The sequence below is a fragment of the Tupaia chinensis genome, unplaced genomic scaffold, assembly GCF_000334495.1.
Source record: "Tupaia chinensis unplaced genomic scaffold, TupChi_1.0 Scaffold147312_1, whole genome shotgun sequence".
Classification (NCBI taxonomy): domain Eukaryota; kingdom Metazoa; phylum Chordata; class Mammalia; order Scandentia; family Tupaiidae; genus Tupaia; species Tupaia belangeri.
In genome coordinates, this window is record NW_006207163.1 from 2,034,099 (window position 1) to 2,047,507 (window position 13,409).

The 13,409-nt window shown below is 35.7% G+C and overlaps 1 protein-coding gene across 1 annotated transcript in view; it reads left to right on the forward strand.

Moving 5' to 3' along the window:
- The window catches only part of RASSF9 (Ras association domain family member 9), a 28,566-nt gene extending 15,400 nt beyond the window's left edge, over positions 1-13,166 (forward strand). The window contains exon 2 of the mRNA XM_006169611.3: positions 11,710-13,166. Coding sequence (XP_006169673.1) covers positions 11,710-12,970 — 1,261 coding nt within the window. The 3' untranslated portion in view covers positions 12,971-13,166. The remainder of the gene's footprint in view (positions 1-11,709) is intronic.
- Positions 13,167-13,409: the final 243 nt, after the last annotated feature.

Consider the following 13,409-nt stretch of genomic DNA (forward strand, 5'->3'; position numbering starts at 1 on the left):
GTTGGCCACGCCACAATCCCTTCTCCTCCATTCTCCTCTTGGGATTTTGGGCACGCATGCACATCCACTCAGTGTGAGTTGCAAGCCTTTGGGTCCAAAACTCGAACCATGGTTTGCCATATGGGAGTCCAACAATATAGGCATTACACCATCTACTAGTCCTTATTATATATAGAGAAAGAGACACAGGCATTCTTGACAGAGTCTTGTCTAGCCAAAATTGCTGCCTTACCAACAGCATTCCAGCGTGCGTGGGCCATGGGTACAAATAGTTGCCTGATATGTTTCAGGTCAACCTGAAATCTGAAACCTGTTCTCCTTAGGGACTGCAGCATTACAGAGGGTGGGCTACTCCTTGTGATACCATAGCAGGGCCTGTCCTTGCTATTTAGGTATTTTGCAATTAATGTAAAAAAAGCTGATTTTTCTTTTTTTTAGACAAAGCTTAGAAATGAAAGTTAAATCTCATTGCAGTTTGTTATAGAATATGTTCAGAAAAAGAAGACCAGGGATAAAGACGCTCACCTAATGTTTTCAGCAGTTCTAATGGTAACTCAAGTTCTTACGTATTTCTAGTGTCATTCAAACACACCATCATATTTCAGAATACATCCATCAGTGAAAGAGTAGGTGGCTGCGGGCAAACACAAGCTTATAATCACCAACATTAAGAAATACCTTCCACTAAGAAGGTAAAACCAGTTATGTATTTGGTTGTCAAAGGAAACTAATGCTAATAATTGAAAATAACTATAGCTATTATTAAGCCGAATATGCAAGCTAGTTGAGTTTCCTTTTAAAAAATATAATTCGTTGTTGTGAAATATTTCTTTACAAAATATGAATCATTCAGGAAACTTTAGATACTTGCCAGGCACGGGTAATTCTGGAAAGTAAACACTAGAAATTTCCTATGAGAGTAGATATTTTCTCAGCATTTCATTTGGTAAATACTACATGTAAAATATTTATATTTTGATTAGCATCAATTTCCGGAATCTGAACTTTGATCTTAGTTTACTTAACTCCCAGTAGTCTCCAATGCACATTCTTTACACATTCCCTTCTTTTTTTTTATGTTTGTGGGAATTAGGTACAATAGCTACCTTTCAGTTTGGGAATGTCTAGTGTTTTTTTCCCTATCCTGCATGACTGATTTATAGCATTGCTTCCTAGAAAATTATACTGGCATTAATAGAGCATAAAACTAGTGAATGCACGTGTGTGTGTGTGTGTGTGTGTGTGGTAAATTTTAGGGTAGCTTTTTTCTTTTATTAATTTTTGATTGCCCTCATTTTTTATAGAATAATGAATTTTTCACTTTAAGAAAAATCCTAATGGTTTGTGTTTAGAGGCAACTACTTTTGGAGCATTACTTTTCGTGCTTCATCTATCAAAACAGTGACTCAAATTGTATTTATTTTCTTAGATACTAGAAGGTATATGTGCTCATCAGAGAAAGATGGAGGGGCAGAGAGAAAGAGAAAGAAGTATGTCCCAGTGGAGCATAGTCACAACACAATCCTTTCTCCTCCATTTCTTCATCCCATTGGATTTGGGACAAGCACACATATACACCTGACATGCTTTTCAAGTCTCTGGAAATATTATTTGAATCTTATGATTGGCCACGTAGGATATGGCTCTTTTAACCACTAGGCTATGGGGGTCATTCTGACTTGAATTTTCTTAGCAACCTAAGGAGAGATCTGTATTATGTATAGGCAACGTTTCTATGTTTATCTCTTCCTAGGATGAAGCACTGCGATCCAAAAAATGTTACTTCAGAAGGCATTTACCACACACACAGTCAAATCAACCAGTGTTAGTTTGTGAACCAGAGTTTCTTCACCATTTGCTGCTTTACTAAGTTTATTTACCTATTTCTTCCAAGAGTGAGAGAGAGAGCATGTGTGAGAGAGATACAGCATCCCAACGAGGTCGCGATGCTGTGATCCTTCCCCAGCTTCAGTGAGCCCTGGATCGCTGGTGCAGAGGCATGAGGGTGTGCCCAGTATACTCAAGAAAGTCTTAGGGTGTGAACTGGAGCTTTTCTATATGGGTCAGCTTCACCATGCATCATGCTCTGCCACCATCTGAGCTCTGCCTGCTTCATTCATTTTAATTTTGTTTAAACTTTGTTGTCCATGTGCATGTCTGTGTGTGCATTTTATAGAAAGACAATCAAAATTGTCATTTGACATTGCTACTTCCATTTTATGTATAGCATATTTGCTTTACTTAAAATGCCTTCAGTTTTCCTGAGGCGAACAAATTTAAGTTTAGAAGATAGACAACCTTAAACAGAATTAATTGGTCAATGTACCTTTTAAAATCAGAATAAGTGAAGACTATACCAATGAATGTTGCATTATAAACTAACTCATTTTAATTCTTTCTTTTTTTAGTATTAAAATTAATATCAATGAAGAACCATTTTTGAGCTCCTGATCAGCAATAGTCAATACAGAAGTCCCATATTCAATTTTTCACTATTATTTCCGAATGAATATGAAAAGGTACCTGTTGTTGAAGGGTTTTAGTTAGCACATAAACCCTGTTGATTTGATGATGAGGATATTCTAAACAGATAAAACCTGAAAAATTAAATAATTGTAGAATAATGAGGTTTATTTGTATATTTTCAGTGAAATGTTTCTCATTAGCACAACTTAACCTATATTAAAGAGTTATAAATCAAAAGATGATTAAAAAGATTCTTGGCTCATCTGTGGTCCAAAGCATATACATATTATTTTTTAGATGTCTCATTAGTAAAGAGTTATTTTTATATTGGTAATATATATGCAAAAATAGCCTGATGAAAAATATTGTGTGATAGGTTAGGAAATATTTGTAAAATAATATTGTTAACTGTATGCTGTACTAAGTACAGTAAGGGGACTAAATAAGAATACTAAAACAATACACCTTTCTATTCATCAAATTATAGTAGTGATAGTTTTATTTTTTATTTTTTAATTTTATTTTTTTAAAAGAGATTTTTGCTATAGGGCATGTGGACTCACCAAACAGAGAGAGGCAGAGAGATAGAAAGCAAGAAATAACCCCCCCAAGGGGGACGGCCATGACTCAATCTTTTCTCTTCCATTCTCCTCTCAGGACCTTGGGCATGCACACACATGTGCACAGTGTCAGTTTCAAACCACCAAGTCTGGGACTCAAATTGCAGTTAACCACATAGAAGTCCAGTGACGTGACCATTACACCATCTGCTGGTTCTAGTAATAGTTTTATTGTCACTCATAACCTATATTTACATAGTACATTCACACATACATTGCTATAGTGAAATGTAAAATGGATTAGAAAAAAACAACTGGTCAGAATTTAAATGCTTGTCAGTGATAATTAATATGAATTATAAATTTAAAATTTCAAGTGCAGTTATTACCCCTATATATTTCTGTAAATATTTACAAATGAATCTCATTATTATTTCAGAGGGAAAAAATTAAAGAATTAAATAAAATATATACTCTACTGTTATTAATTTTTAAACTTTCTTACATAGAGAGTATATATTTTCAAAATATTTTGTGATTACAAACTATTCTAAAATAAATAGAATCATTAAGCAACAAAAAGGAACATTTCCATGAGAACATTAGGATATATTTAACATTATCAAATTTAATAAAATATTAAAAGCACACATATAACTAAAAATATTAAGTACATGAGAACTGTCATGAATATATACTACGTAATTATAGCTGTAGTATAATGTGCACTTGAAATGTGTAGTAAAATATGCTGAATAATGTTTGAAATTACTTTTAATTCAGTTTCCAATGACTAAAGCATCATAAAAATAATTGTGTAAAATAATTATGTATTGATGGGCATCATCATTTAGATGTAAAGAGCATTTTCTCTTTTGTTATGTGCCATTCTTGATAGACAAACTAGTTTAAATCAAGTCAGGACACAACCATGGTCTTACTCAATTTTCAGCATTTACTTTATTGTAAAATTCCTTCAGTTTTATTGATTGTGGTGTGTTTTAATTACAACTAGAATGTGAGCTTCCCTACTTAACATTACATTAGGCAGTATTTAACATTTTTATTTATTCACTATTTTTGCCTGCTTAAAATGGACATCTGGTAAATTAGTTTGTTACATATGGCAATATAGATAAGCAGCTCAAAGCTTCCTGGCCATATAATTTATTCAAGAAACTCCATTGATTATAAGACATTATCACTATTAAGTATGATACTTTGAAGCCATGACCTGATTTAATTCTGGCTTATCAAATTTCCTATTGACATAAATTGTAGACGTGAACAAGTATTAAATTAGCCTCAAATTCAAACTTAAACTGACGTGAATTAAATGTGAGTAGCATAATTATTTTATCTAGAGAGGACACTCTAGGAACTGTCATCCATATTAATCTTTCCAACTAATCCACCTTCAATTTTTTTGTACCTACATCTTTACTATTTTTTTAGAATTTATATTTATTATTATTATTAGTAGTAGTATTTAATTTGCTATAGGGCATAAATTCTCACCAGAGAGAGAGAGAGAGAGAGAGAAAGTGAAAAGGCAAACTGCCGGGGTCAGAACTAGAATTATGATCAGCCATGTGTGAGTCCGGAGAACTAACCTCCATGCTACTCGCAGGCCCACTCCCTCACTATTATAGACTCAGAACATGGGACTCTGTCAATGTGTGACCAGACCCTGGGGGAGGAGATTATATCTTTCTGTCTCTCTCTGTGTCTTATTTTCACTGTCATGTGTGTGTGTGTGTGAGTTGTGTCATGAATAAAGGGAAAAAAATTTAATAAAATGAAAAAGAAAAACAATTGAGGAAAGAAAAATATATACTTTGTCAAAAGCCTTTAAACCAGAAGTTTGATTATACCAGATGGAGCATTTATTTTATGGGGAAAATAATCCAGCTAGTTCCAAACAATTAATTTAAAAATAACTGTTGAAATGTAAATCAGTTCCTAAACTGGGAAATATTTGTGAGTGGGTAGATATCATAGCTGTCACAATTTTTTGTTCAGGAATTCCTTGTAGCTTAGTGAAAGGAATGCTCCTACTTTCTAGCGTTGTGACTTCAGGCAAATTGCTATTACCCTTTCCTTGCTTTATCTGTAAAATGGGCACAATAACCAGATAAGTGAGTTCTTTATATCAGGGATACTTGGAGTCAAAAAAAAATTCTACACAGTTGCTTCATTGGATTGGAGGTAGTAAATATGAATAAACATATTTCTAATACATGGAGAAAATTAACTTGAGATTTTTATTAACTTTGAGCAAGGGCAGTGTATAATGAGATAAGAACAAAATTTAAAAGAGCAATATTAATTGAATTGACAAGTGAAGTTGTTTATAAATGGAACTAAAACACTGGGATAAGAACAGAAAATAGAGGTGAATTTTTGGAACATGAGAGTTTACAAATTAACGCAATAAAGCTGATGAGTTTTCAGTTTTTACGTGGCCATAGCAGGTTCTCGAGGCAGATATTGCTCCTCACCCACCTCATCCCAACAAGCAGACTCTCTAGGTAGATATCACGCCACCACTCTGCTCCCTTCCCTGACAAACACAAAAGCAAAGGAAAGCAAAATAAAACAAGCTAGACTGTCATGCATGTAATACATGCATTTGTATATATATATTTTTATTTTGAAATGACAATTCTCTGTATTATAATTTGAGGTTATGTGACTCAACTCCTAGGTCTGAATTCATTAGGTAGGAACTATTTGTTACTTTAGATTACATAACAAGCCAAGTTATCCAGTTGCATTTGTATTTTTAAACTTTTTTTTTTGTATGTTTATAGCTGTCGTTACTTCTGTGAGATGATAAGTTTCCCAAGGCTGGGGACAGATGCTTTATTTATTCCTAGTTCTAGTGTTAAATTCTTTATTCATATCAGGTAATCAGGTTTGTATGGGGCTGTGGCCAAATTAAAACAATTATTTCCACAAAAGTAATGATTAATTAAGATCTCTAAATTGTTTCAATTTTGATGAGTAGTTTTCATCCTTTTAAAAATTTTAAAAGAATTATTTGTTTTTTAATTTTATTTATTATATTATAATTAATATTATTATTATTTAATTTGACCAAAGAGAGACAGAGAGCGAGAGAGAGGGAAAGTGAGAAAGTAAACCTCCAGTTCTGGGACTGGAACCATGGTCAGCCATGTGGGAGTCCAGCATCTCAACCACCATGCCACCTGCTGGCCCCCTTTCTTTCTTTTTTTTTTTTTTTCCTTTTTTGGAGAGGTTTTTGCTATAGGGCGCGTGCGCTCACCAGACAGACAGAGAGAGACCCAGAGAGACAGAAAGTGAGAAATCACCCCCCAGGGGGGATGGCCACGCTGCAATCCCTTCTCCTCCATTCTCCTCTCAGGATCTTGGACACGCACGCACACGCGCCCGGCGTGAGTTTAAGCCACCGGGTTCGGGACTCGAACCTTGGTCAACTACGTGGGAGTCCAGCGACATAGCCATTACGCTAACTGCTGGTCCCTCTGCTGGCCCCCTTTCTAAATTTTTTTGTTCAAAAGTCTGTGTTTTTGATTTTGCTTTTTTCTTAATGAGGTGATGATGGGGGTCATTATTCAGTCTACCATGTAGGTACCATTAATGAAATAAGGAATTTACCACTAGAAATGATCCTAAACAAAGTTCTCTTCCTGTTTTCAAGACTGTTTTCCACAAAAGCCAGAGACACTGTCTCATAAATCATGTGAAGCTTTGTATCATCTGCATTTCCCATGTCAGTGCCAGCCACAGAGAAAGTGCTCAGCAAATATTTGTCAAAGGAATGAATAGAAACTCAGAACCATATTATCAAATAAATACAGTTTTCAAAACCCTAAACCTGCTATAAAGTAGAGTCTAGACATGACAAAGTGTGTATCAGTTACGGGAGACTTATTGTCTACATTTAGTAATGAACGGTCATTACATTTAAATGTGTTCAGTCAAGGGAAAGACATTTTGGAAAATTATTCATTTTGAATGATGGTTGTAAAAATTCCCCAAAATATTTAGAAACAGCTCACCTACAAAAATATAAGAGCATTTAAGGCTGACTTAAAAAGTAAAAAAAGGAATAAAGGATTGGAACCAGACTGTGAGTTTATTGATGAAGTCATCATTTTTTTCATATGTAACATGGAAATAATAGTATGTTGCTTGATTGTGCATAATGGCTGCCAGTGCTACACTATTCATATGAGCTGAAAACTAGCAGGTCCCTATACAAGAACTTTATCCCTCTAAGGCAGGATGGACCTCAGGTGGAGCAGGGGCTATGGAACTATTGGGTAACTGCTATGATGCCATCCTATTCCACTATTCAAAAGGATTATCTGCTCCCTACTTCCCAGCCTTCTTCACAGTTCCAGCTAGGGCTGAAGACTTCATAGCTCATGTGTGATCCTTAGCCAGAGACCCAGCACTGACAGTTCCTATCCGGAAAAGAGAATAAGACACAGGGATTACTCTAAAGAGACAACAAGGAGAGCTTTTGTATAAATGAGAGTTTTGCCAGCTAGGGGAGACATCCAAGCTACCCAGAAACCTTTTATTACTGCATCAAATTAGGAACAAGATCACTTAAAATAAACAAACAAATTCACCCAAAAGTAACACATTCATGCATACTTTTCTCAATGAAAGGAAACCTTCCTTTACCAGTTAGTACTCTAGTGAGGAACTGTGTTTCATTGCTATCAAGGGCTTACTGAATTGATTAGGTTCTTCTTTAAAAAGTAGTTTAGGGCTGACACCGTGGCCTATGCGTAATGCAGCTGCGGCACTTGTGGCTGGCCACCCTGTTCTAATCCTGGACCTGTGGGATTAAGAAATATGCCAGATACTGGTGCATGGGTGACCAATTCCCCATAGGGGATGTTCTTTCTCCTTGTGTTTTGTGCCTCTTCCTGGTGAGCACACACATCCTCTAGCACAGGAAAAAAAAGAAAAGAAAAGAAAAAAGAAAAGAAAAGAAAAGAAGAAAAGAAAAGAAAAGAAAAGAAAGAAAAGAGAAAAGAAAAGAAAGGGAGAGGAAAGGAAAGGAAAAGAAAGGAAAGGAAAGGAAGAAAAGAAAAAGAAAGAAAGAAAGAAAGAAAGAAAGAAAGAAAGAAAGAAAGAAAGAAAGAAAGAGAAAGAAAGAAAGAGGAAGAAAAAATACTTGTCATAATTATCCACCTTCTAGCTAGTATGTTTAAACTAAGTATGTCTTTAGAATATGTCCGTTTTTAGTATATAGGATCAAACTCAAAAAATTCTACCAGACTGCGAACCAGCAGTTATTATAATGGCTATGTCGCTGGACTCCCATGTAGTCGACCGTGGTTCAAGTCCTGGACCCGGTGGCTTAAAACTCATGCTGGGCATGTGTGTGTGCGTGCCTAAGATCCTGAGAGGAGAAGGGACTGTGGCATGGCCAGAGTCTCTCTGTCTCTCTCTGTCTGGCAAAGCACACGCGTCGTATAGTAAAAACCTCTCCAAAAAAAAAAAATTTCTACCAGGACTAGGCTACATTGAGACTGCAGTTCGATATAGCCATTATGCCATTTGTTATTCTTTAGCATATAAGATCAAACTAAAAAAATTCTATTGGGACCAGTAAATGGCATAATTATGACAAGTATTTAATTTTATTGTTGCTACCATTATTTATAAAAAGTTCATATTTAATTGTAATTTGACATGCAGTAAGTACACAAAGTATGGTTTACTGCTTTTCAAACTAGCTAGGTTAAAGTAAATAAACTCCTAACTACTAAAAATGCTTTAAAAATGCTTAATTTTGAGTCTTATATATACATGATTAAAACATATCAAGCCAAGAACTTTTTAATTGTTTATTTGTTCTGTATGCCATAACATAGACAGTAATTATGAGTAACTTTGAAAACTTAGTTGTTTTTGTTTAATTCTTTGCATTATTTCTCTACTAATCAGTATATAAAAATAATTTTATTATGCTGCATTCTAACTTATTTTTTTGCTGCTTGGAATTATTAAATGATGACTTGTAATCATTGTTAAGACATCACATTTCCGGGGCTGACAAGTGGCATGGTGATTAAGTTGCTGGGCTCCCACATGGTCTACTGTGGTTTAAGCCCCAGACCTGATGGCTGGTTTTCTCGCTTTCTCTCTCTCCCTCTCTCTCTGTCTCTCTGTAGGGTGCATGTATGTTTTGTAGCAAATTTAAAAATAATAAATAAAATCAAATATAAAATTCTTAAAAAAACCACATTTACTTCAAAATAGATCATTTAATACTGAGTCATTAAGTACAAAATGTTTTATAGCAGAACCAACACAACTCATTGTGGCTTTTTGAGTAATCACTTATAAAATTTTACTTGCTACACTTGGGTGCTTAAATTATACTGGGAACTCTTCAGTAGAAAACTGAACCTAATCTTTTATGTAGCTTGGTATCACTGATTCATTCTTTTACCTGTAGTAGTCACTTTTTGACCTCAGGACAGAAAATAACCAAAGTATAATAGATCATTTAAAATACAGATAATAACATACAATTAGTCACTATTGCTACTAGTATATAAATGCTATAAATCATAAGTCTTAAAAACATTCTAGAAGCCAGGGAAAACTTCTTTGATATGTGTTTCATGAACTCATATGCTTTGAGGGTACTACATAAATAAAATGCTAAATGATTTGACTTAATTTGCACAAGTCAATTACTACTCGAAGTCTTATGCTACCACAAATAATATTGTAGTATGATTTTTTTCACAGTATTTGTTTCTTTGCATTCTTTTAAAGAGCTATTTTAAAAGACATAGTTAATTTGATTTATAGTTGTGATCGAAAAAGGGATCTTAAAAATTCTTCAGTCAGTTTGACCTAGAACTCATGGAACTTCTTTACTTCTTTTACTATCCATGTCTTTGTTTCTCCAGAAAAAAAAAAAAACAACCTGTTTTTCTTTTCCCCATCCCTCTATACTACAGAGAAAAGTAGTATAAAGTATACACAGAAAAACCTATACATCAGTTCTGACCACTTCCTAATATCACCACTAACAACTTAGTCCAGGAAATCATCATTCTTCTCCTCCTCTGCTGTATTAGGCTTCCAATTCAGCCTTCCTGCCTTTAATTTTTCCTTTTTGTACTGTCCACTTCATAAAGAGAAGCCAGATGGAGGCAAATTATAAATTAGATCATATCGCTCCTCAGTTTAAAACTTTCCAATAGCATCCCATTAAAATTGGAACAAAATCCAAATGCTCTATCATGGTCTGCAAGGACCTTTGTCATCAACCTCTATTGCCTATCATTTGACCTCCTCTTCCAGAAGCAACTCCAATGTCCACTATCTTCAGCCTTTAAGTTCATTCATATTCATTCTGTCCCTGGAACATACTTGATGATTCTTACAGTCAATCTTCCTGGAATTCTTCCTTTAGGTTTCTGACTGCCTCCTTTGGGTCATTTATGTCCTCATTCAAATCTCACCTTCCTAGAGAGGTCTCCACTAACCACTCTAAATATTGGGTTGTCAGAAAAGTCATGACATATTTTTTTCTATGCAAAAATGCATCATGACTTTTCCGACAACCCAATAAAATAGACCTCCCTTTCTTCCAAGTGTTTTTCTATCCCGTCACCCATTTACTTTTCTTCCTAGCATTTAATACTGATCTTTTATTAGTATCACATTCATGTCTATGTACTTGTCTTGTTTCTTTTTGTGTTCTTAGTATCTTCAGACATGTCTGGCACATCATTGGCATATAATAAACACTTGCTGAATGAATGACTATTTTCAATGTTTAACTATTCTTGACCCTATGACTCCAATATCACTCACCATTCCTACTTATCTTTCCAGAGCCCTTCTCTAGCCATAAGGCTCCAGCAAAAATGGTCTTATTTAACCTCCTCGTACTCATCTCCTCTTTGAATATTGTCTCGATGTTAGCAGTCCTGTGGCTAACTTCTAAAGAGAAATTAAAATAGCTTCCTTCGACATATTTTTTCTATGCAAAAATGCATCATGATTTTTCCGACAACCCAATAAAATAGACCTCCCTTTCTTCCAAGTGTTTTTCTATCCCGTCACCCATTTACTTTTCTTCCTAGCATTTAATACTGATCTTTTATTAGTATCACATTCATGTCTATGTACTTGTCTTGTTTCTTTTTGTGTTCTTAGTATCTTCAGACATGTCTGGCACATCATTGGCATATAATAAACACTTGCTGAATGAATGACTATTTTCAATGTTTAACTATTCTTGACCCTATGACTCCAATATCACTCACCATTCCTACTTATCTTTCCAGAGCCCTTCTCTAGCCATAAGGCTCCAGCAAAAATGGTCTTATTTAACCTCCTCGTACTCATCTCCTCTTTGAATATTGTCTCGATGTTAGCAGTCCTGTGGCTAACTTCTAAAGAGAAATTAAAATAGCTTCCTTCGTCTTCAGTGACAATTTGCACTTTCCAAAGTACCCCAAGAAATAAAGAAATTAAGATACTTTCCATGTTCACTTTTTGCATTAAATCTCCTGATTCTTATGGAGCCTCAATCACAGAGCACATCTCTCATTACGGGTAAAATCTAGGAAGGGTATTAACGTTAAACCACCTTTCTGAGTTTACACAGGTGATGACAGAAATATAATGTGTTTTGTTTTTCTTTCAGATCTCCAACTAAAGACATGGATTCAGAAGAGAAGGAAATTGTGGTTTGGGTTTGCCAAGAGGAGAAGATTGTCTGTGGGTTAACTAAGCGCACCACCTCTGCTGACGTCATCCAGGCTTTGCTGGAGGAACACGAGACTACCTTTGGAGAGAAACGTTTTCTTCTAGGGAAGCCCAACGATTATTGCATCATAGAGAAGTGGAGAGGCTCAGAACGGGTGCTTCCACCACTAACTAGAATCCTGAAGCTCTGGAAAGCATGGGGAGATGAGCAGCCCAACATGCAATTTGTTCTAGTTAAAGCAGATGCTTTCCTTCCCATTCCCTTGTGGCGGACAGCGGAAGCCAAACTAGTGCAAAATACAGAAAAACTGTGGGAGCTCAGCCCAGCAAATTACATGAAGACATTACCACCAGATAAACAAAAAAGAATAGTCAGAAAAACGTTCCGGAAACTGGCTAAAATTAAGCAGGACACGGTTTCCCATGATCGAGACAATATGGAGACGTTAGTTCACCTGATTATTTCCCAGGATCATACGATTCATCAGCAAGTCAAGAGAATGAAAGAACTGGATCTGGAAATTGAAAAATGTGAGGCTAAGTTCCACCTTGATCGGGTAGAAAATAATGGGGAAAATTATGTCCAGGATGCATACTTAATGCCAAGTTCCAGTGAAGGCGAACAGAAGTTAGACTTGGAGTATGAGGAAAGCCAGATTCTGGAAGACCTGAGTGAAAGTGATGGTATTGTTCAGCTGGAAGAACGACTAAAATATTACAGAATGCTCATTGATAAGCTCTCTGCTGAAATAGAAAAAGAGGTGAAAGATGTGTGTATTGAAATAAATGAAGATGCAGAAGGGGCAGCTGCAAGTGAACTGGAAAGTTGTAATTTAGAAAGCGTTAGGAGTGATTTAGAAAAGAGCATGAAAACTGGTTTGAAAATCCACTCTCATCTGAGTGGAATCCAGAAAGAGATTAAATACAGTGACTCATTGCTTCAGATGAAAGCAAAAGAATATGAACTCCTGGCTAAGGAGTTCAATTCACTTCACGTTAGCAACAAAGATGGAGACCAGTTAAAGGATAACAGAGGGAAGGAATCCGAGGTTGCCAAAGGCAGTGGGGAGGTTCCTCCTTTCACTCAAAGAGTATTTAGCACATATACAAATGACACAGACTCTGACACTGGGATCAGCTCTAACCACAGTCAGGACTCAGAAACAACCGTGGGAGATGTGGTGCTATTGTCAACATAATCTGAGTGGCTTCTTTCTGACCTGTTTTAATGTCATTCTTGTTTGTTTAATTTAATAGGAAATTTAATTTTAAACACAGCTTTTGGGTGTATATGTTCATGTTGAAGCATTCAGTGGTCAATAAACACTAAAGAAATATGTTGTTTGTTTTTGATGTAAGATTTCTGTTTTGTTTTGTTTTGTTTTGCGTTTTTGTCATAGGGCGCGTGTACTTGCTGGACAAAGAGAGAGAGAAAGAGGGAAAGTGAAAAATCACTCTCCAGGAGGGATGGCCGTGCCACAATCCTGTCTCCTTCTTTCTCCTGGAATCTTTTGGGCATGCACGCACATGCACATAGTGTGATTTTTCAAGTGCCTGGGTCTGAGACTTGAACCACAGAGTTGGCTATGTGGGATCCAGTACCTAAACCTCCATGCTACTTGCTAGCCCCTGATGTAA